The sequence below is a fragment of the Eretmochelys imbricata genome, chromosome 22, assembly GCF_965152235.1.
Source record: "Eretmochelys imbricata isolate rEreImb1 chromosome 22, rEreImb1.hap1, whole genome shotgun sequence".
NCBI lineage: Eukaryota > Metazoa > Chordata > Testudines > Cheloniidae > Eretmochelys > Eretmochelys imbricata.
The window spans coordinates 1749448-1773772 of record NC_135593.1 but is presented as its reverse complement, the minus strand read 5'-3'; the positions used below and the strand labels follow the sequence as shown (position 1 = coordinate 1773772).

Below are 24325 nucleotides of genomic sequence, written 5' to 3'. Positions count from 1 at the left end.
GTTTACACCCAGCAAAATTAATTATACAGCAGACAGAAACAATCACAGAACCAGACAGAGACCATGCCAATAAACAATAGGAAAGTGGGAACTATAATGACAAAACAATACAGAAGTGAGGATTTCACAACGACATCTATAAAGACATAAGAGTTTCCCAGCTGTGTCTATTGATAAGTGAGTTCTTACCAGACAGAAAACTATCAACCTAAATTTCCTTTTACACCTTCTCGGCTCTTCCCTTTCTCTGGAGGTGATAGATTGGATCACCTTTCTAACAGCCCCAGATTGACTAGTTTGGAATATGAGGAGGTGACTGGTCGCTTCCCAGCTTATGGCTGCCTCTGCTGCTTAGCCAAAGGCCTTGGCCTAAGAACAGGGCCTCAGACTGTCACAGTGAGAGAAGACCCTTACGCAGATTCTTTCTTGTATACCTCTGTTACTAGCTAAATGATGAACATATACCTACATTCTTAGAGCATAGGCCTTTACAGACAGGCCTGAATATCTATATCCTAACACTCCACCCCTTTTTTTTCTTTTTTTTTCTTTTGGGATCCTCCTGCCCAGGTATCCCTGGAAAAGCATAGGACATATGACGACACACTTTCTGATGGGGCCAGGCATCAAGGTGGAAGGTTTTGAAGCTCCATCTGTCCCACAGCCCCTTGTGTAGTACCATGCCCTGCACCTTTTCTCGTACGGGCATACTACACCTATTCCAGTTAGCATTCCAGACTTCCCAGTATAGTGGGCCCGAGAAGGTTGGTTCCGGGTTGTCAAGTACACTCGGGGGGGCTTACTATATTACTTATAGATTATAATTAGTGGCTGTTCTCTAGGGGGTTGTGCCCCCCTTGATCGTTTCCATATGCAATGTAACACACATATAGTTAACAATACACCAGCTGCTATGATAATCCACAGCAACACCGAGAGTCCTGACCACTGCAGTATGGTCTAACATCCTGGCCACCACCAAAAACACTGCTTCTCCTCCTTTGATAGGGTTAAAATTTTGTCAGCGCCATCCTGTAGTGTGTATTGTGTGTCCAACTGTTGGCACTTGCAGCAAGTTGCTCTTGTAATCTTTGTGTACTTTTGTCCATATTGTCTGTCCATTGAATATCCACAGTGAAATTTGGTATTGTCCAAACCAATTCAACTACTTGGTACGGTATGGAGTAGTAGGTGATGGTTCGATTGTTTACAACGATTAAGTCTACTGATCCATTGGTGCACCATAGTCCAGGTGGCAGTGTATAGAAGTTCATAATTTGGTCATACACTGGAAGGATTTTGCTTCCTAGTGTTATATTGCAGGATTGCATACATTCCCAACAGAATACACCGTACCCCATAAACATTACCCCTAAATGCTCCCCCCTTTGCAATAGGCTATTGATCCAGCTCCTCCATAGTCATAGGAGAGGGGCACATCCATGTTCCTCCTCTGGATATACACCTGCTTAATGTGATGACAGTCCAATTTACCCCATTCCACCCCCCACCTATTTCCTAGTGGCTCCCAATGCACTCCCCCTTCCCTAGTTACTCCCATAGGGTTCAAGGGAACCATCTTATTTGCATTTCCTTCCCATGGTATCATAGTAACAATTACACAAGAACTGTCCCCACAGGTCGAGGATGTTATTTTCCAGGTAGATGGGTATGTTTTTGCAATTGTGGATAAATATGGGCTAGCCTTCCAATTTAATACTGAAGGCCATTGTTCTGACCAAGCATCTCTCATAATATCCATTAACATTATTAACTGAGCATTTTTAATATCTACGCACACTTCTCCCCATGTTAGTCTTCTGAAGCCATCCCCTACCGATGTCACCAGGTTCCCTTCCCAATGAGTTAACTGCAAGTTTACCTCTACTGCTGTCCTCCACCCTGTGGCAACTGCTGATAGTTGCTGTTCCATTAATTCATTAATTTGTTGTTGACATTTCATATTTTGGCTTACTAATTGTTTGGTTACCCACTCGTCCCCCAGATTCCATGTACCAGCATAGTGTTCCCCGCTGCCCACAATCGCCTTTTCCTATGACAATTCCAGATGTGTCCCCTCACCCACCCATTGAATTGTTGTTTCAATCCTTTTATGTACATACTACAATTAGGATGGATTTGGTCCACCCACCATTCTTTGGGGCGTACCACCCATGTAATAGAGTGAAAGGACACGTTAAAAAGTGCTGGCTGCACCTGCTCCCACAATGGCTCCCAGACATTTGCTCATCAGGGAATATTCTCGGCTCCAGGCTGTGGCCACTTTAAATTTGGATTCTTCCAACTTGGCATCCATATCACCTGTAGGGTTACATTCTGTAAAATGACAGGTTTCAGAGTAACAGCCGTGTTAGTCTGTATTCGCAAAAAGAAATGGAGTACTTGTGGCACCTTAGAGACTAACCAATTTATTTGAGCTTGAGCTTTCGTGAGCTAAAATGGTTAACTCATCGTACACCCAGCGTCCCAAAGGGGATTTCACGCCTAATGTAATATGTACATAACAATCACACCTTCGGGGATTATCTTCCATGGAAGTACCATTGTGGTTACATATGGTAACATCACACCCTAAATGTGGTGCCCCATTTTCCCAATAGGGTTCATTTGCTCCAGGAGACCAGAGGGTTATATTCTTTGGACCCTCTGTAACAAACCACATAGCTGGGTAACTGTGTTTTCCACTATCGTTAATCATGGCAGCACCCAGGGAGTACCATGCGATATTTCCTGATAAATTTGATATTCTCCACTTGGGATTCCCCCATCTAATCCATAAACCATATACTGATACTGTTCCCATCCATGACCTGGCCCTAACCCCTGCAATCCTGGAGCATGGTCCCTTTTGTCCCCTGCCCCTGCCCACCCTGGGGCATGGTCCCCTCCAGGGCATGCTCCTGCCTCTGCACCCCCTGGGCCATGGCTTCCCCCAGGACATGCTCCTGCCCCTGCACCCCCTGTAACGATGATGGCTTTGGTGCTTTCAGCTGGTGGCCCAAAGAGGGTGCTGGATGCGACTCAGAAACCCATCTCCCAGCAGCCATAGGAATAGTCCCTCCTTAAGAAGCTGACCAAATGCTTCACTGAGGCTACCTAGAATGAAAACATATTAAGATACAAGTACATAGCCAATATTCATAACTTCAACTACAAAAATGGTACACACATACAGATAGCATAATCATAATCAGCAAATCATAACCTTTCCATAGACACCTCACATCACATAACAACCTTCGTACCATATTTGCTGCAAATATACAATAGTGGCTGCAACAATCATCTATAGAGTCACAGGTGATGTCAGTAACGTCACACCCCCACCACCTCAGATTCTGATACCACACCTTGGAGCACTCCCACTCCCACTCCCATTACCTAGGTGACATTGTCAGCAATCTTCCATCCTGGTGCAGAGGACGTTCTGAGCCTGCCTCCGGGCCTGACCTCCGCCAATCCCGTGGTGGCCCCTAACCTGCTCGGGTCGACATCATGGCCAGTGAAAACCCCCCGTGGCTGCATGAGCCACAGCTAGTGCAGGGCGGGCAGGCGGCGGGAGGAGCAGCCGGGCCCGGCCGAGCCCAGCTCGGTCCAGCATGGCCAAGGACCATCACACCCCGGCATGGAGCCCATAGCCCATCATCGAGGTTAAGAGCAAGGTAATAACCTGCCAGCAGTGCCACCTGGCACATCTCTGCCCTTCTCCAGAGCCCCAGGGGGCAGCACGTTCAGCCTTTGGCCCTGGGGAAGGCACCAGATCCCTGTTGCAGGGGGTCCTGCTTGGCCCATGGCTGCAGCCGGGACAGGATGGGCATGCTTCGGCTACTGCCAACTCGGCCCGTGTCTCCACTGCTCTGGTGGATGTGGGGTCAAGCGGGTTATTCCATGCACGGGGCTGCAGCCTGGGGGGTTCAAGTCGCCCTTCAGTTCAGGGGCTGGATAGCCCTCAGTCTGTCTCCATCCCCCAAGGAGGCAGGGGGCTAGCTCGGTAGCTCTGTGTGGTGCAAAGCCCTCGCAATAGCTGGCAGGTTATGCAACAGACCCATGCTGCAATCTTGCAGACTGTGACAGCTCTACCTTCAGTCCCTGGGACATCAGTGGACTGTGCAAGGAAGGGCCCTCACCAGTGGAGCTGGCAGAGGGACAGGCAGATCTCTGCCCGGCTTGTACCAGTTGATCAGCTCTTCAGGCCAGAAACTTTGCCTCTCTGGCATGGGGCAGACAGAAAAGCAGGTTCCTGGCTGTGGCCACCCTGGAATCCACCTGGCTTCCTCTCTGGCATCTCTGCCTGCTGGAGTCTGGCTAGGGGCTGCAGGACAGTGCCATGCATCTGCTGTTTTGATCAGCTTCTCTTTGTCTCTCTGTTGGGTGACTGATTTTTTCTGAGGGGAGCAGTAATGAGGGAGTTTGTTGGAGGAAGTACCTGGGTTGTCTGAGGAGAGATGTGGGGCTGTATATGCAGCCTCCCATGCCTGGCTAAGGCGGTTGGGCAGAGAAGTTCCCTTCCACCCCCCATTAACCCTTTATTCTGCCAGCCCAGGCCGAGTGCCAGAGCTCTGAGCGTCCCTGCTGCCACAGCAGTGCAGGTTTGCCCAGTGTTCATGGCTGCCACGTGGACTTTATTGTTGCCTCTGGTAGGGGGTTCCACAGGAGGAAGTGTGGGACAGAGGGCACACCTGAGGGCTTGGCTCTCCTGACAGTTGTCTCCCTGGATGGATTTTAACCTTGCCGCTCAGAGGCTCTAGTAGGCAGCAGCTCCTTGTGGAAATGTGACCGTGGAATTGCCTCCTGGCACCGGAGTGCCTTGCCCTGATGTTTGCATGTGCCAGGCTTACAGTTGGTCAGGGAGGCCTCTGCAAATCCAGTGGTGGATGTGGAGCGGTGGCTACCGGGTCTCGTGAAGCTTGGTTTACAGGGGAGTGAGGGGACATAGAGGAGGCTTTTGGGTCTCTTCCTGCATGGCAGCCTAGCTATATGTGACCCAGGTCTGCTTTCTCTGCCTTGCAAAGTAATGCTGGGCAAGGGGCTTTTCATAGCCCCCTGCAATAGTGAAAACACAGTGGCTAGAACTGGCCAAGTGCAGAGGCAGTGCTTCCCGTGCAACCTTGGTGTTTGACTCTGTTCAAGCCTCCTCGCACCTGGGAGCATCCCTCTGCCCTACAGTGCCACCTGGCATTCCCAGTGGCACCTCTCTTCTCACTGGCATGGCTCCTCAGCCCACACATTAGATCCTGGCAGATCCTTGGGCTCTGGACCCCATATGGGCCAGAGGGTGCCCTGACGCAGCAGTCAGTGTGGGGTGGGAAGGAGCCTCTGGAGAGGTGAGGGTGCTGGGGTGATGCTCAGGGCTCCTGGGGGAGGAGTTGGTGTCGGGGACCCAGTAGGCCATGTATAGTCTGACCTCACTCCATGCGTGTGCAGGCACCAAGCCCTCGCTATCTTGGTTGGTGAGAGCCCGACTGATCCCCTATGGACTAGACATGAAGCAAACTGTAGGGCAAAGCTGAGTCTGAACCCCCAGGCTACTGTGCTGGCCTGTAGCTCTCTGGCCCTGACCCCTCTTCTCTGCCCCCAGTTTGACACCGAGTTCCACCACTTTGCCATGAAGCGCTCCAGTGTGGGCGGCTTCCAGGAGTTCTACCAGCTGATCCAGACAGTCCATCAGATCCCTTGCGTGGATGTGCTATTGGGGTACATGGACATTGCTGCCCACAACAATGATGATAACTACCACAAGGCGCTCTCCTCTGCCAACCCGCTGCTCAGGATCATCATCCAGAAGTGGGGTAAGTCTTGCCCAGCGAGACAGCACGGGGCACCGTTAGCTGCCCATGTTGGCCTTGGGTTCCTTACCTGACAGAGCTTCCTCCAAGGGGAAAGTGGGGAGTGGATTGGGTTGACTTCCTATTCCAGAGCACTAAACATCAGACCAGCTGCAGCCTGTTTTGTGATAACTTCGTGGTATGTTAGTGCCCAGGCACTTCAGCTGTGTTAGAGGCGCCGGTACACAACCAGTGCTGCGAACTCTTGCTGCACAGGAGAGCATAGCCAGCTGGAATGTGCGATCACCAGTGAATTTTATATCTTGGCTCTGATGGGAACTGTCAGCTGTGTCAGTTCATTTGCTTTGATGGTGACTTGTGGCCCAGTGGGAGGGGTGGCTGGGTGGACTTTAACTGTGCAGCTGTTGTGCCTATAGTAACATCCTAGTTGGAAGATGTGATTTTGGGGTGGGGGGAGTCTGGCTGTGCCTTTTCCTTATCTTGCATTTGGGGGTGGGAGGGCCTGCCGTGATCTGACCTGTTATAAAAGCATTATAGTCAAAGAAGGAGATGCTCTCTTGATGCTCGAGGATTCCGTTTATTGCTTAAATCTACCACAGCATTGCTGAAAGCATGGCTCTGGGGAAAAGTTAGTCTAGGACCTGTCAGGGTTCCCCCCCCACTCTGAAGTACAGATGTGGGGACCCGCATGAAAGACCCCCTAAGCTTATTTCTAGCAGCTTAGGTTAAAAACTTTCCCAAGGCACAAATTCCCTTTCTTGTCCTTGGACAGTATTGCTGCCACCAAGTGATTTACACAAAAGTTCAGGAAAGGGTCACTTGGAGTCCCTATTTCCCCAAAATATCCCCCCAAACCACCTTCCCTTTCCTATTGAGGCTTGAGAATAATATAATAACCAATTGGTTAACGAAGGGAGCACAGACCAAACCTTTTGGTTTTTAGCACTGTCAAGGTTCCTTCCCCACTCTGAACTCTAGGGTACAGATGAAGGGACCTGCATGAAAACCTCCTAAGCTTACTTTTACCAGCTTAGGTTAAAACTTCCCCAAGGTACAAAATTATTTTACCCTTGGATTTCCACTGCCGCCACCACCAAACTTTATCTGGGTTTACTGGGAAACGTGGTTTGGACACGTCTTTCCCCCCAAAATCCTCCCAACCCTTGCACCCCACTTCCTGGGGAAGGTTTGGTAAAAATCCTCACCAATTTGCATAGGTGACCACAGACCCAAACCCTTGGATCTTAGAACAATAAAAAAGCATTCAGTTTTCTTACAAGAAGACTTTTAATAGAAGTAAAGGAATCACCTCTGTAAAATCAGGATAGTAGATACCTTACAGGGTAATTAGATTCAAAACACAGAGAATCCCTCTAGGCAAAACCTTAAGTTACAAAAAAGACACACAGACAGGAATAGTCATTCTATTCAGCACAGCTCTTCTCTCAGCCATTTAAAGAAATCATAATCTAACACATACCTAGCTAGATTACTTACTAAATTCTAAGATTCCATTCCTGTTCTGTCCCCAGCAAAAGCATCATACAGACAGACCCAGACCCTTTGTTTTTCTCCCTCCTCCCAGCTTTTGAAAGTATCTTGTCTCCTCATTGGTCATTTTGGTCAGGTGCCAGCAAGGTTACCTTTAGCTTCTGAACCCTTTACAGGTGAGAGGATTTTTCCTCTGGCCAGGAGGGATTTTAAAGGGGTTTACCCTTCCCTTTATATTTATGACAAGGACAATCAGATTCTTAAAAGAAGAACTTTATTATAAAGAAAAAAGTAAAAGAATCACACCTGCAAAATCAGGATGGAAGGTAACTTTACAGGGTAATAAAAATATTTAAAACACAGAGGACTCCCCTCTGGATTCAGTTTCACAGTTACAAAACAGGAATAAAACCACCTCTTAGCATAGGGAAAATTCACAAGCTAAAACAGAAGATAATCTAATGCATTTCCTTGCCTTACAACTTTTGTAATTTTAGATGGTTCAGTTCAGGTATGTTTTTGGGAGCCGTTGTACCTGCCTGGTCTCTCTCTCAATCCGGAGAGGGAACAAACAGAGCACGAACAAAACCTCCCCTCCCAGATTTGAAAGTGTCTCCTTTCCTTATTGGTCCTTTTGGTCAGGTGTCAACAGGTTATTTGAGCTTCTTAACCCCTTACAGGTAAAGATTCAGTACAACTGCCCAGGAAGGTTTTATGCTATCTTTATTTGTATGTTTATGACATGCCCCCCAAATCATAGATGATGCTGGACAGCCTGTTCCATGCTGGCTGTGATTTCTTCCTGTAGCTCTAGGAGAAAAACAGAGTTAATAAGACACATGCCCCTCTAGACATACTACTGATTATATAAAACTAACAATATTTTCCAAATTTTAAGGACGTAAATGATTCTGGGAAAAACTTTCACAGGAGAGTACATCAGCCACTTTGTTAGAAGCCCCTAAAATGTGTTGTATTTCAAAATCAAAATCTTGGAGAGCTAAACTCCACCAAAGAAGTTTTTTGTTATTTTCCTTGACAGTATGAAGCCACTTCAGCACAGCATGGTCAGTCTACAGGTGGAAACGCCATCCCCAAACATATGGGCGTAGCTGTTCCGGAGTGTACACAATGGCATAATATTCCTTTTTGGTGATTTAACAGTGGCTTTTCCTCTCAGTTTTTTACTGAGAAATATGACAGTATAGAATTCTTGATCTAGTTCTTCCTGCACTAAAACTGCTCCCACACCTCGCTCGGACGTATCTGTGGTTACTAGGAATGGTTTGTCAAAGTCTGGGGCCCTTAGCACAGCGTCAGACATGAGTGTTGCTTCAAGCTGGTTAAGGCCTTCTGACACTCTTCATTCCACTGAACTGCATTTGGCTGTTTCTTTTTGGTTAGGTCTGTCAATGGGGCGGCAATTTGGCTGTATTGCGGTACAAATCGTCTGGAATAACCGGCCAAGTCTAAGAAGGATTGGACCTGTTTTTTTTAAACTTTGGGACAGGCCACTTTTGGATAGCATCCACTTTGGCTTGTAGGGGGTTGATAGTTCCTTGACCCACCTGGTGTCCAACGCATAGTCACTCTGTTTAGGCCTATTTGACACTTTTTAGCCCAAACAGTTAGTCCTGCCTCCCTTATGTGCTTGAAGAATTTTTGTAGACGCTCCAGGTGTTCTGCCCATGAATCAGAAAATATGGCCACATCGTCAAGGTAGGTGACTGCAGATTCTCCCAATCCCACTTGTAGACCATCTACAAGTTTCTGGAAGGTGGTGGGTGTATTTCACAGCCCAAAAGGGAGCACATTACATTCATACAGCCCCTTATCGGTGATGAAGGCTGACTTTTCCTTGATGGATTCATCTAGCGGTACTTGCCAGTACCCATTGGTTAAGTCTAAGGTAGAGATGAACTAGAAACAAGTCCCAGTTTCTCCAACAGCTCATCTGTTGTGTGGCATTCGATAGTCGTTTGGGCGAGTTACTGCATTTAGCTTATGGTAGTTCACGCAAAAGCGTATTTCCCCATCTGATTTGGGAACTAGAACCACTGGAGATGCCCAGGCACTTTCAGAGGGGCAGATTACACCCATCTGTAGCATGTCCTGGATCTCCCGTTCTATAGCAGTTTTAGCTTGAGGAGTTACCTGGTAAATGATTAGGAGCTACCTTGTAAGGTTGGGATTTAATTGGGCGAGCATTACCTGTGTCAATGGAGTGGTATGCCCATTTGGTCACTCCTGGGGTGGCTGAGAACATCGGCACAAAGCTGGTGCACAGCTAGTACTATCGCTGCATACGTCTGAGGGTCATGGAGAGGTTCACCTCTTCCACACCACCAGCATTTTTTCCTTCATAGCAGATACCTTCAGGCCACTCAGCGTCGTCTCCTCCCTGGGCTGTAAACTGACAAACCTTTCATTCTCTGGAATAAAAGGACTTTAGAGAATTAATATGGTACACCTTAGGCTTTCGGTTGGAAGTGGGGAATGCTATGAGATAATTAACAGCTCCAAGGCGCTCCTGGACCGTGAATGGCCCTTCCCATGATGCTTCCATTTTATGGGCCTGGAGCGCCTTTAAGACCATGACCTGGTCCCCTACTTTGAAGGAACGCTCTCTGGCATGTTTATCATACCAGGCTTTTTGCTCTTTTTGAGCATCCTGTAGGTTTTCTTTAGCAAGGGCTAGAGAGGTTCGGAGGGTGTTTTGTAGGTTGGTTACAAAGTCCAGAATGTTAGTTCCTGGAGAAGGTGTAAACCCCTCCCATTGCTGCTTCACCAACTGCAATGGTCCCTTAACCTCACGGCCATATACAAGTTCAAATGGTGAAAACCCCAAACTGGGATGTGGTACAGCCATGTAGGCAAAGAGCAACTACTGCAACACTAGGTCCCAATCACTGGAGCGCTCAGTTAAGAATGTATGTATCATGGCCCCTGAAGTCCCATTAAACTTCTCCAACAGGCCATTTGTTTGATGGTGCTCAGGGGTGGCAACCAAGTAGTTCACCCCATGAGCTTCCCAAAGGCTTTTCATGGCCCCTGCCAGGAAATTAGTTCCCGAATCCATAAGGATGTTGAATGACCAACCTACCCTGGCAAAAATGTCTGTTAATGCCTGGCACACACTTTTAGCCCTGGTGTAGCTTAGAGCTACTGCTCCCGGCCATCGGGTGGCAAAATCCATGAAAATCAGTATGTACTGCTTTCCTCTGGGTGTCTTTTTAGGGAAAAGACCCAGAATATCCACAGCTACTCACTGAAATGGGACTTCAATGATGGGAAGTGGCTGGAGAGGGGCTTTGATCTGGACTTGGGGTTTCCCCACTTTTTGGCACACTTCACAAGACTGGACATAGATAGAAACATCCTTGCCCACTCCCACGCAGTGGAATGACTTCCCCAAACGGTCTTTGGTCCTGCTTACCCCAGCATGGCCACAAGGATGATCGTGGGCTAAGCTCAAGAGCTTTACCTTGTAATTAGTTGGAACTACCAACTGTCTCTGAGGATGCCAGTCCTCCTGGTGCCCACCAGAACAAGTTTCCTTGTATAGAAGTCCTCTTTCTACAAAAAACCAGGATTGATTAGAAGAGCTGAAAGGTAGTGGGTTGTTCCGTGCCTCCGTCCAAACTCCCTGGAGGCTTTCATCTGCTTCCTGTTCGGCCTGGAACTGTTCCCTTGATGGTGGAGACATCAGTTCCTCATTGGATTGTGGACTCGGGCTTGGTCCCTCTGGACACGATGCAGGTGATGGGGCTGTTTCCGTTGACTGTTAACCGTTCTCTGCTGGTGCACTATGTTGTGTTTCAGGCTCTGGCTGAGCCTCTTGCACAGGTTTAGCTGCTGCTGCCAGGGCAGGCTCGATGGTGCCCTCTGGTTTTGGAGCTGTAGATGGGGTTGCAAGTGCTGGATTCAGTGCTGGCAATGGTTCTGGTGCTGGTTTCTCCGCCTATTCATTCTGGTTGGGTCTCTGGGACTGGATTTACTACTGCTATTGCAGTCGTTGGCATGAGATCCAGTTCTACCTCCTCAGTTTGGGTCTCTGGGAACATAGACGGGGCCCTGTAGAAGCTCAGGAACAGGGATAGGTGTGGAGGTTTGCTTAGCCTGGCTGCGGGTGACCACTCCCACCCTCTTGGCCCGCTTCACATCGTTGGCCAAATCTTCCCCCAGCAGCATGGGAATGGGATAATCGTGATAGACTGCAAAAGTGCACATTCCTGACCAGCCCTTGTACTGGACAAGCAACTTGGCTATAGGTTAGTTTAAAGAGTTTGACTTGAGGGGTTGAGTCATCACTTGGGCCTCTGGGTTGATAAATTTGGGGTCCACTAAGGACTGGTGGATAGCTGACACCTGGGCTCCAGTGTCCCTCCATGGGATAACCTTCTTCCCACCTGCAGATCTTCCAGAGATTTAGCACTTGCTCCTGATATCCAGCCATCCCGATTTTTTACAATGGGGTAGGCGTGTTGGGAAAATGCCATGTCTGGTTTCCATCTTAGGGCTCTGAACTGCTGACGGGCATGCTTGGGTGTTAGCTCCATTCTAATTCTGGCCTTTTTTAAAAAAAGTTCTCAGTTGTTCATGTGTTCTTTAGGCATTTCAGCTAAGCATCCACTGAGCTGCAGCCTCTGCTCCACCATATACTGGTCTGTTGAGATGCTGTATCCAAGGCAGGCACTTTCAGAATTTTCTAAGAAGGCCTCTGTATCATTGCCTACCTTGTAGGTGGGGAAATTTTAGGAATGGGGAGAGGTACCTGGAGAAGGACTGTTAGGGTTATCTGGTAGACCCAGCTTAACCCTTTCCAGCTGTAAGAACTTCAGCTCTAACTCCATCTCCAAGTGTTTTGCCTTTTTCCTTTCCTCCACCTCCAAGCACTGTTAAGTCCATGTGTCTTTCATATTCCTTCTGTTTCTCTTCAGCTTCTTCTGGCTAATTCCAGTTTCTTCTGGACCTCACTTTCTGTCATCTTTGCTAACTTTCCTGCCTTAGCCTAGCCTAGCCTGAGAGCTGCGGGGGGAGGAGGGGAACAGCTTGTGAATTCCTTTGCTATAGCTTAACTACTCTGTCCTCAGGCAAAGAAAAAAAAAACAAACAAACCTCAAGCTGCTCTCAGCTTAAAAAAAAAGTGTCCTTTTAAAATCCTGATGATCAAAATGATCCCATCACTGCCACCATGTCAGGGTTCCCTCCCCACTCTGAACTCTGCACTAGTAGGAGCATTGCCAGCAGATCTAGGGAATTGTTTATTCCCCTGTATTTGGCACTGGTGAAGCCATACCTGGAGCATTGCATCCAGTTTTGGGCCCCCCACTACAGAAAGGATGTGACAAATTTGAGAGAGTCCAGCAGAGGGCAACTAAAATGATCAGGGGGCTGGGGCACATGACTTATGAGGAGGCTGAGGTAACTGGGCTTGTTTAGTCTGCAGAAGAGTGAGGGGGGATTCGATAGCAGCCTTCAACTACCTGAAGTGAGGTTCTAAAGAGGATGGAGCTCGGCTGTTCTCAGTGGTGGCGGATGACAGAACAAGGAGCAGTGGTCTCAAGTTGAAGTGGGGGAGGTCTAGGTTGGATATTAGGAAACACTATTTCACTAGGAGGTTGGTGAAGCACTGGAATGTGTTACCTAAGGAGGTGGTGGAATCTCCATCCTTAAAGGTTTTTAAGGCCCGGCTTGACATAGCCCTAGTTGGGATGATTTAGTTGGTGTTGGTCCTGCTTTGAGCAAGGGGTTGGACTAGAGGACGTCTTGAGGTATCTTCCAACCCTAATCTTCTATGATTCTGTCTGTGCTTCATGAAACTTTGGATCTAAATGGTAAAAGACAGTTGTACCCAATGTAATCATGGCATCCTTTAGGAGTGTCATTAATGCCACTTAACTAGGGAGCAGTGTTCTAAAAATAGTTTACCTGGGCCACAGGTCACCATAGTGTCCATCTTTGGGGTGAACAATCAACCACTAGTACCTGCAATTTCTACCTGAGTTCTTGTCAAATCTTTGACTTTACTTAGAGTAATTTTACACTTCTCTGGAATAGAATTCCTCACCAACCCCACAATATATCAGTAGCAATAGTGACGTATAACTTCCCCAAATATGCCCTTTTATTTCTTTAATCTGGTGGCACAGATTTAAATTAGGGACCAAATTCAGGAGTGCCTTAGAATCCTTGTAAGACACCAAATGTCAGGTATCTATTAAAAAAAGGTATCTTTCTGCAGCTATATCACTTTCAACACGGATTTCATTTTGTACACATTTGCAGCATCTCCCAGGAGTGAGCTGAACAGAAATATCACTTCCATTTGTCCCATCTCTACCTAGATAGGGATTGCATTTCCCAAATAATAGGCAACATGCATCTGATTAGGAAGGAGATCTCTTCAGGAGCGACCTCCTGTAGGGCCTGGGCCACAACTGCTTTGGGAGCCAAATGCATGGGTATTTTGCTTAGTTACAAGTCATTTACTAGGAAATACTCTTCCCAGCCCTTTAGACAAAATATTGACCTAACTAATTGAACAATAGGGGGATTGGAACGGTGATAGGAAATAAGGGAATCCCTCTGACTTAGCCTATCTTCTTTTATTGTTACAGAGGGTGAAATGACATTTCCCCCCATCCCTGCCCTGTTCCAGCTCTTTGTTATAGTTCAATATATTATAAGTGAGGAAATGGTAGTAAAAATATCTGCTCTCCAGAACAACCTGAAGCAACATCAGAGCAACTGGGAACGAAACCATTTGTTCCCAAAAGGGGAACTTAATGACTAACAATTGCTTTGAAATGGGGGAACAGTATAACCATGGTGCTCAGGGTTTGTTTAGACTAGGAAAAGTGATGGAGTTTAGGTCAGGTCAAGGGGAAAGCTAATGCCAACCACTGCTCGTGGGCTGCATCTGCACTACAAGTTTAATTGTCTTTTTACACCAAGATCACTAACTTGAGCAGCCAATGCCATGTACAGCCCTAGTGGATGTAAGGGACAGGTAGTTTTTGCCTCAGTGTAGCTTGTTGGGATCAAACCTCTCTCCCACCTGGAGCTGACAAACATTCCTGGCTGGAAGGACACACACTCCTATGACTCGAAAGGAAAGGAATTGATAGAAAAGATCACAGGACTGACCCCAAAGAAGGGTGAGCTACAAAGGCAGAAACAGGAACTCATCTCAGGGAGCTGAGAGACCACGGTGAAAATGGTGCAAGATCACTATGTGGGAATTAGCAAATGTGATTTAAAAAAAAAAAAGTCTTTGGCCAGCCCTAGTCAAGACATTTATTACAATTCTCTCTCATGTGGATTTTCTGATGTCTAATAAGGCTTGAGCTCTGATTGAAGGTTTTCCCACACTCAGAGCATGTGTAGGGTCTCTCTCCACTGTGGATTCTCTGATGTGTGATAAGCTTTGAGCTATAACTGAAGCTTTTCCCGCACTCAGAGCAGGTGTAGGGTGTCTCTCCCATGTGGATTTTCTGATGTCTAATAAGGCTTGAGCTCCGATTGAAGGTTTTCCCATGCTCAGATAATCCGTAGGGCGTCTCTCTCATGTGGATTCTCTGATGTTTAATAAGGTTTGAACTCTGATTAAAGCTTTTTCCACACTCAGAGCATGCGTAGGGCGTCTCTCCTGTGTGGATTCTCTGATGTGTGACCAGGGTAGAATTCTGATTGAAGCTTTTCCCGCACTCAGAGCATGTGTAGGGCTTCTCTCCTGTGTGGATTCGCTGATGTGAGATGAGGGCTGAACTATGAATGAAGCGTTTCCCACACTCAGAGCATCCATAAGGTTTTTCACCCGTGTGGATTCTCTGATGTGTGGTAAGGGCTGAGCTATAACTGAAGCGTTTCCCGCACTCAGAGCATGTGTAGGGTTTCTCTCCTGTGTGGATTCTACAATGTGTGATAAGTTGTGAGTGCTGACTAAAGCTTTTCCCACACTCAGAGCATGTGAAGGGCAGCTCTCCTGTGTGGATTCTCTGATGCTTGATAAGGTTTGAGCTCTGATTGAAGCTTTTTCCACACTCAGCGCATGTGTAGGGCCTCTCTCCTGTGTGGATCCGCTGATGTGAGATGAGGGTTGAATTATCGATGAAGCATTTCCCACACTCAGAGCATCCATAAGGTTTTTCACCCGTGTGGATTCTCCTATGTGTGACAAGGTTTGAGCTCTGATTGAAGCTTTTCCCACACTCAGAGCATGTGTAGGGCGTTTCTCCTGTGTGGATTCTCTGATGTGTGATCAGGGCAGAGCTCTGATTGAAGCTTTTCCCGCACTCTGCGCATGTGTAGGGCGTCTCTCCTGTATGGATTCTCTGATGTGAGATGAGGGCTGAACTATGAATGAAGCGTTTCCCACACTCAGAGCATCCATAAGGTTTTTCACCTGTGTGGATTCTCCTATGTGTGATAAGGTTTGAGCTCCGATTGAAGCTTTTCCCACACTCAGAGCATGTGTAGAGTTTCTCTCCTGTGTGGATTCTACGATGTGTGATAAGGGCTGAGTGTCGACTAAAACTTTTCCCACACTCAGAGCATGTGTAGGGCATCTCTCCTGTGTGGATTCGCTGATGTGAGATGAGGGCTGATCTATCACTGAAGCGTTTCCCACACTCAGAGCATCCATGAGGTTTCTCACCTGTGTGGATTCTCTGATGTGAGATGAGGGCTGAACTATGAATGAAGCGTTTCCCACATTCAGAGCATCCATGAGGTTTCTCACCCGTGTGGATTCTCCTATGTTTGATAAGGTTTGAGCTTTGATTGAAGCTTTTCCCGCACTCGGAGCACGTGTAGGGTTTCTCTCCAGTGTGGGTTCTCCAATGTGTGATAAGGTGTGAGTGCTGATTAAAGCTTTTCCCACACTCAGAACATGTGTAGGGCATCTCTCCTGTGTGGATTCGCTGATGTGAGATGAGGGTTGAACTATCAATGAAGTGTTTCCCACACTCAGAGCATTCATAAGGTTTCTCACCTGTGTGGATTGTCCGATGTGCAGTAAGGTGTGGCCTCTGACTGAAGCATTTCCCACACTCAGAGCATCCATAAGGTTTCTCACCGGTGTGGATTCTCTGATGTGTGATAAGGGCAGAGCTCCGATTGAAGCTTTTCCCGCACTCAGAGCATGTGTAGGGTTTCTCTCCAGTGTGGGTTCTCCAATGTGTGAGAAGGGTTGAGCTCCGATTGAAGCTTTTCCCACACTTATGGCATGTGTAGCGTGTCTCTTCCAAGTTGATTCTCTCACGTGTATTAAGGTCTGAGTGGCTACTGAAGTTTTCCTCTGGCCTCTGCTCAGTCTCACATGCTTTTGCTTTTTCTGGGAGTGCACAACTCCTGGAAACATTCCCTTTGGATCTTCCTGATAACGTTCCATGTGGTTCTTCTTCCTCAGCATCTTCCTGCTGGGGTTTCTCCTCCTCATTTTCACTCACCATCCCATCACCTGATGGGAGACAGAGAGAATCCAGACATAGGTCACTCCCTGTGTCAGAAAGAAAGGAAATCTCAGAGAAAGGAATGGAGAAGGGGATGAACAAACCAAAATATGTGTGGGAGAGATCAAACCTATCAGGAGCTGATTTTCCCCAAACCCTTCCTCAGAGGAGAGAGGAAAGGATCAGTTTTGGTCCGCATCTCACCAGAACACTCGGGGAAAGCGAGATCGGAGAGGGACGGGCTGCCAGTTGTCAGTCAGAATAGGTGACATCTGCCATAATGATTCCACGCCTACAGGGAACAATCCTGAACTTGGAGAGCTCACAGGCTTTTTGTAGGGAATCCCAAATGTTTTCTGCATTCCCAAACAGTTTTTGAGTTGGTTTAAACAATTCCTCACCTGGAATTGGTTAAACCAGCAGGCAGCTCTCGGGAGCACTTTTTGCTCAGAGCCCTGGAGGTCTGGGACCCACAGATCTTCCCCTCGTTCCATCTGCAAGATCACACCAGGTTTGGAAACTGGAAACCCTACTCCAGGCAAAGAAAACAAGGGAGGTCAGTGGAATTTGTGGGATATGTGTCACAAAGATTATTCCATGGTTTTAATCCCAACTCATTTTTAAGCAGTAACATCAGGATTGGAAGGGACCTCAGGAGGTCATCAAGTCCAACCCCCTGCTCAAAGCAGGGCCAATCCCCAACTAAATCATCCCAGCCAGGGCTTTGTCAAGCCTGACCTTAAAAACTTCTAAGGAAGGAGATTGCACCACCTCCCTAGGTAACGCATTCCACTGTTTCACCACTCTCTTAGAGAAAAAGTTTTTCTTAATATCCAACCTAAAGCTCCCGCACTGCAACTTGAGACCATTAGTCCTTGTTCTGTCATCAGCTACCACTGAGAACAGTCTAGAGCCATCCTCTTTGGAACCCCCTTTCAGGTAGTTGAAAGCAGCTATCAAATCCCCCCTCATTCTTCTCTTCTGCAGACTAAAAATCCCAGTTCCCTCAGCCTCTCCTCAGAAGTCATGTGTTCCAGTCCCCTAATCATTTTCGTTGCCCTCTGCTGGAAGGTTTCCAATTTTTCCACATCCTTCTTGTAGTGTGGGGCCCAAAACTGGACACAGTACTCCAGATGAGGCCTCACCAACGTCGAATAGAGGGGAATGATCACGTCCCTCGATCCCCTGGCAATGCCCCTACTTATACATCCCAAAATGCCATTGGCCTTCTTGGCAACAAGGGCACACTGTTGACTCAAATCCAGCTCCTTGTCCACTGTAACCCCTAGGTCCTTTTCTGCAGAACTGATGCCTAGTATTCGGTCCCTAGTCTGTAGTGGTGCATGGGATTCTTCAGTCCTAAGTGCAGGACTCTGCACTTGTCCTTGTTGAACCTCATCAGATTTCTTTTGGACCAATCCTTTAATTTGTCTAGGTCCCTCTGTAACCTATCCCTACCCTCCAGCTTATCTACCTCTCCTCCCAGTTTAGTGTCATCTGCAAACTTGCTGAGGGTGCAATCCACACCATCCTCCAAATCATTAATGAAGCTATTGAACAAAACCGGCCCGAGGACCGACCCTTGGGGCACTCCACTTGATGCCGGCTGCCAACTAGACATGGAGCCATTGTTCACTACCTGTTGAGCCCGACAATCTAGCCAACTTTTTATCCACCTTATAGTCCATTCATCCAGCCCATACTTCTTTAACTTGCTGGCAAGAATACTGTGGGAGACTGTGTCAAAAGCTTTGCTAAAGTCAAGGAACAACACGTCCACTGCTTTCCCCTCATCCTCAGATCCCAAGGCCATCTTCCTTGGCTCAAAGTGGCAGGAGAGTTGTTATTATTATAAATCATATTCATTACCTTAGTGCCTAAGGACCAACTAACAGTGGGTCCCCATTGTGCTAGGCAAAGTACAAACAGAGAATAGTAGATGGCCAATGCCCTGAAGAATTTACAATCTAAATAGACAAGACAGACACAAAATGGGGGTATAATGCACTGTTAGAATATAGATATTCAGGCCTGCCTGTAAAGCCTATACTTTAAGAACTTAGATGTACAGTAACTCCCCACTTAACTTCCTCTCGCTTAATGTTGTTTCACTCTTACGTCCCTGCTCCACTACAGAACATACTCCATTTAAAGTTGTGCAATACTCCGCTATAACGTTATTTAGCTGCCTGCTTTGTCCTCAGCTGGCAGCCCCCCATCAGCTCTCCTATGCGCCCCCCCCAGCACCTCCTGCCCACCAGCAGACCCTGCAGATCAGCGCCTTCCCCCTGCTCCCCCCGCCTCCTGCTTGTGGCAATTAGCTGGTTTGTGGCATTCAGGAGGCAGGAGGGAGGGGGGAGGAGTAAGGAGTCTGCACGCAGCCTCCCCCACCTTTCCCTGCCTCCTGCCTGCAGCAATCAGCTGGTTTGCAGCATTCAGGAGGCAGGAGAGGGAGGGGGAGCCTGCAAGCCAAGTCCTCACTCCTCACCCCTCCCTCCTGAATGCCACAACCAGCTGACTGCCACAGGCAGGAGGTAGGGAAGGGAGGGGGCGAAGCGAGGATGGAGCGTGTGGACGAAAGCAGGAGGTGGTGTGGGGGGAGAAGAGGCACGTTAAGGCTGGCTTGCAAATCCTGAGTGATGATGATCTTGACAGGAAATGCAGCTCCAAAGTGATTAGGGGAGTTGATCATCTAATGACTTGCTATAAAGAAATTTACCAAGAACAAAAAAGGAAAGCAAAAAAATCTCTAGATTTGTTTTTTCACGTTCAGAAAGTTCAGCAAGAACAGCAAGAAGAGCAGCCGGACAATCCACCCTCTTCCACTCTCTGACTCCACCACCTCAACCAAGCTTCATACTCAGCAATGATGATTGTATATTAAATTGTTGTTTTCATAGAATCATAGAATATCAGGGTTGGAAGGGACCTCAGGAGATCATCTAGTCCAACCCCTTGCTCAAAGCAGGACCAATCCCCAATTTTTGCCCCAGATCCCTAAATGCCCCCCTCAAGGATTGAACTCACAACCCTGGGTTTAGCAGGCCAATGCTCAAACCACTGAGCTATCCCTCCCCCCAAAATAGCTTTAAAATAGTTTAAAACTTACACCTGTATTAAATTGCTTGTTTAAAATTGTTTAAAATGTATATAATGCCTTTTGTCTGGCAAAAAAAAAAAATTCCCTGGAACCTAACCCCCCCATTTACATTAATTCTTATAGGGAAATTGGATTCGCTTAACATCGTTTCACTTCAAGTTGCATTTTTCAGGAACGTAACTACAACATTAAGTGAGGAGTTACTGTATTTTTAATCACTTAGCTAGTTACAGGGGTATAAAAACAAAGAATAAAAATCACAGTCTGCCTATGTATGGGCCTTCTCTCACTAGGATAGTCTGAGGCATTGTTGTTAGGCTAAGGCCTTTGGCTAAACAGCAGGGGCAGCCATAAGCTGGGAAGCGTAGGGTCACATCCTCACATCCCAAACCAGTCACATTGAAATAAGGTTGTATTGGGCTGTTAGGAAGACGATCCTGTCTGGATAGTGCCCATCACCACCAGATAAAGAAACAGATATTAAGATGATTAAAGAAAACTTAGTTTGATAGCATCCTGTCTGGCAAGAAATCACTTATCAATGGTTGTGAAACCCTCATTTCTGTATTGTTTTATATTTATGGCCACCACTTTTACATTATTAATCAGTCTGGTTCTCTAATTGTTTCTGTCAGCTGTATAATTAACGTTGCTAGGTGTAAGTTAATTAGGGTAGTGGGATATAATTGATTAGAGAATTATGTTACACTATGTTAGAACTGGTTTGTTAAATTTCAGTAAAATGATTGGTTAAGATATAGCTGAGAATATTACTATATAAACTGGGGTCAATCAGGAGGGGGAAGGGAAATTGGAATCACGTGTGTTAAGGGGTAGAACAGGAACAGGGACACAGGCAAGGCTCTGCGGCGTCAGAGCCGGCAAGGGGGATGCTAGGTAAATGCTCTGCAGCGTCGGAGCTGGGGAGGGAACACTGGGGAACAGACTATCAGCATACAGAGATAAGCCCGACTAGTGTGAAAGGCTTCGGAATATGCTTGCTTGGAAACTAACCCCAATAAACATTGCATTATCTGCACTTCCGACTTCTGGTCTTTTGCTTCTTCCTGTCTACGTGACAAGAACCAGGGAAGTGGGAGGGTGAAGGGAAAGCCCTCTAACAAAACTGACATGACCTGATAACTTAGAGGTAAGCCTTTAAGGAAGGTTCTAATACACTTTGGAACCGATCAGGGATTCCCATGAGGGCTGAGGAGGGGGCAATGGTAAATACGAATTTAGATCATTTTCTTGTTTTATATCTTTTTCCCATAAGGGTTAACCTCTGGCACATTGTCATGGATCCACAGGACCTGTGCAATGCCCTGGCTTTTAAACAGTCCTTGGGAGGTGCCCCTTGAGTGCCCTAGACCTCCAAGGCGTCCCACTCTTTCACAAGGATGGGCCATGTAGCTTCAACACCTGAGACTAAGCCTATGGCTTCAACACTCCTATTCCAACCTGTGAGCTCTGCCCAGCAGGTCCAGCTGAACCACACTGCTGTTCAGAGACTGTTCCTCATGCATGTTTCAATGCACCTCAGCAAGTTTTTGCTGTGACACTGGGCAGACATAAAACACAGCAGGGTTTATTAGTCAACCAAAACACACCATTGGAAAGTCCTTAGATTAGCACCGGGAAGCAAAGAAGACAATATAGTCTATACTGGCCACTGCCCTTGAGCCATGCTGCTGTAGAAAACATTTTGGTTTCCTTTCACTGTGCCTGTCCATTTATCTTCACTCCAGTAGAGCTCCCTGCATCTGCGAGCCCAGTTCTTCCTGTTCCCAAAAACATAACAAGTCCATGTATGCTTCACTCAGCCAAGCGGAAATCCTCCCATGGACAGGTGAAAATTATTCCCTTGTCTCTGTCGGGTATTCCATTGATGTAGGTTGGTCCCAGCCAGTCCTTAATGACCCATTCATATCACCCCATGACAGTTACGTGACAAAACACCTCATGTCTCCTGCTCTTTATAATCATAGCAATACCAATAACAGAGGGAAACTGAGGTGTGTATTGGCATCCTACAAGTATCTCCAAAATTCCTACCTCTATCACACACCAACTGCTCACAGCCCTTGGAGAGAAAGCAAAGCACAAGAACTGGACATTAGTCCAGTGCACACAGTGGAGGACAAGCTGCAATTCTCAAACCCTGATCAAAAAGTAGAGGCATGTAGGTCCTACCCATAGAGAGGGGCTGGCTAGAGGCCTGATACTTGAGAGGGCATTCCTTAAGCAGACCATAGAGCCAGGTCTAAAGCTTAGCTACCCCAGAACTGTGACATCGGAAAAGCACATTTTGGGGAATAAAGAACAAAGGAAGCAGCACTGGACTGGGGAGGGATCCTGACTGAAAGATTCAGCCAGTCAGACTGTTGGAACTTGTGGTGTGAGAGACTTTTGAATTCCCTTTGGGAACGTCTACACTGGCAAGTTTCTGCACAAATCATACCACTTTTATTAAAGCGCTGGAATTAAACCGCGGTTGTGTCCCCACCCTGTGCTCCTCGTGAGGGTGGAGCGCATCCACATTAGCAGCTCTTGCAACAGCAAAGAGAGCAGTGCATTGTGGTAGCTATCCCACCAAGCACCTGGCCGCAGGGTGATTTGGGAAGGGTTTGCAATGCCTCATGGGGCAGGCACAGTGACTAAGGTGTAATGGGAGAGACAATTAAACTCCCCCAGTGTGTGGAGAAGGCTGGGTAATTAAACAATAAAATTCAGGAGCAACAGCCTCTAATTATTCCGGAAAAGGAGAATGTAAGAAAGAAGAACTGGGCCACGCAACCTCGGAAGGAACAGGTTCAAAGATCTAAGGAGCCTGGAGGGAAGACAGCTTGCAGCTGCTGCAGATGGGGGAAAGGGGGGTGGGTGGGAGAGAACACACTCTCCAAATGCTCACTCCTGTTGACTCTGATGTGATTTTATGATCTATGACCTAGTCTCATGTCTTGTGGGCAATTTTATACATGCTAGAGGTAAAATGTCATTGTCAGAGTATTGCTTATTACCTTGGAACATGCATGGAGGGGCAAGGAGCTGGACGAGCGCAAGTCCATGGGACCGGATGCACGGCATCCGACGGTGCTAAAGGAGTTGGCGGATGTGATTGCAGAGCCATTGGCCATGGTCTTTGAAACCTAATGGCCATCAGGGGAGGTTCTGGACGACTGGAAAAAGGATAATGTAGTGCCCATCTTTAAAAAAGGGAAGGAGGAGGATCCGGGGAACTACAGGCCAGTCAGCCTCACCTCAGTCCCTGGAAAAATCATGGAGCAGGTCCTCAAGGAATCAATTTTGAAGCACTTTGAGGAGAGGAAAGTGATCAGGAACAGTCAACATGGATTCACCAAGGGCAAGTCATGCCTGACTAATCTAATTGCCTTTATGACGAGATAACTGGCTCTGTGGATGAGGGGAAAAGCAGTGGACGTGTTATTCCTTGCCTTTAGCAAAGCTTTCGATACAGCTCCCAAAGTATTCTTGCCAGCAAGTTAAAGTAGTATGGGGTGGATGAATGGACTATAAGGTGGATAGAAATCTGGCTAGATTGTCGGGCTCAACGGGTAGTGATCAATGGCTCCATGTCTAGTTGGCAGCCGGTATCAAGCGGAGTGCCCCAAGGGTCGGTCCTCGGGCCAGTTTTGTTCAATATCTTCATAAATGATCTGGAAGATGGCGTGGATTGCACCCTCAGCAAGTTTGCAGATGACAGTAAACTGGGAGGAGTGGTAGATACGCTGGAAGGTAGGGATAGGATGCAGAGAGACCCAGACAAATTAGAGGATTGGGCCAAAAGAAATCTGATGAGGTTCAACAAGGACAAGTGCAGAGTCCTGCACTTAGGACGGAAGAATCCCATGCACTGCTACAGACTAGGGACCGAGCAGCTAGGCAGCAGTTCTGCGGAAAAGGACCTAGGGGTTACAGTGAACAAGAAGCTGGATGAGTCAACAGTGTGCCCTTGTTGCCAAGAAGGCTAACGGCATTTTGGGCTGTATAAGTAGGAGCATTGCCAGCAGATCAAGGGATGAGATCGTTCTCCTCTATTTGGCATTGGTGAGGCCTTATTTGGAGTACTGTGTCCAGTTTTGGGCCCCACACTACAAGAAGGATGTGGAAAAATTGGAAAGAGTCCAGCGGAGGGCAACAAAAATTATTAGGGGGCTGGAGCACATGATTTATGAGGAGAGGCTGAGGGAACTGGGAAGCATACATGGACTCGTTATGTTTTTGGGAGCAGGAAGAACTGGGATTGTTTAGTCTGCAGAAGAGAAGAATGAGGGGGGATTTGATAGTTGTTTTCAACAACCTGAAAGGGGGTTCCGAAGAGGATGGATCTAGACTGTTCTCAGTTGTAAGAGATGACAGAACAAGGAGTAATGGTCTCAAGTTGCTGTGGGGGAGGTTTAGGTTGGCTATTAGGAAAAACTTTTTCACTAAGAGGGTGGTGAAGCACTGGA

The 24325-nt window shown here is 47.3% G+C and overlaps 1 protein-coding gene across 2 annotated transcripts in view; it reads right to left on the bottom strand.

Moving 5' to 3' along the window:
* Nucleotides 1-8003: 8003 nt before the first annotated feature.
* The window catches only part of LOC144278504 (uncharacterized), a 47311-nt gene continuing 30989 nt past the window's right edge, over nt 8004-24325 (bottom strand). Inside the window, exons 1-2 of one of the 2 annotated variants that reach the window (XR_013348593.1) lie at nt 10783-16280; nt 8004-9730 (exon numbers count right to left, since the gene is read on the bottom strand). Coding sequence is in view for 1 of the 2 variants with exons in the window: in XM_077839838.1 (XP_077695964.1) it covers nt 14585-15957; nt 16042-16800 (2132 nt within the window). In the remaining variant the exon portion in view is untranslated. Of the gene's footprint in view, nt 16801-24325 lie in introns of those variants that run through there. The other variant, XM_077839838.1, reaches the window with a different exon arrangement.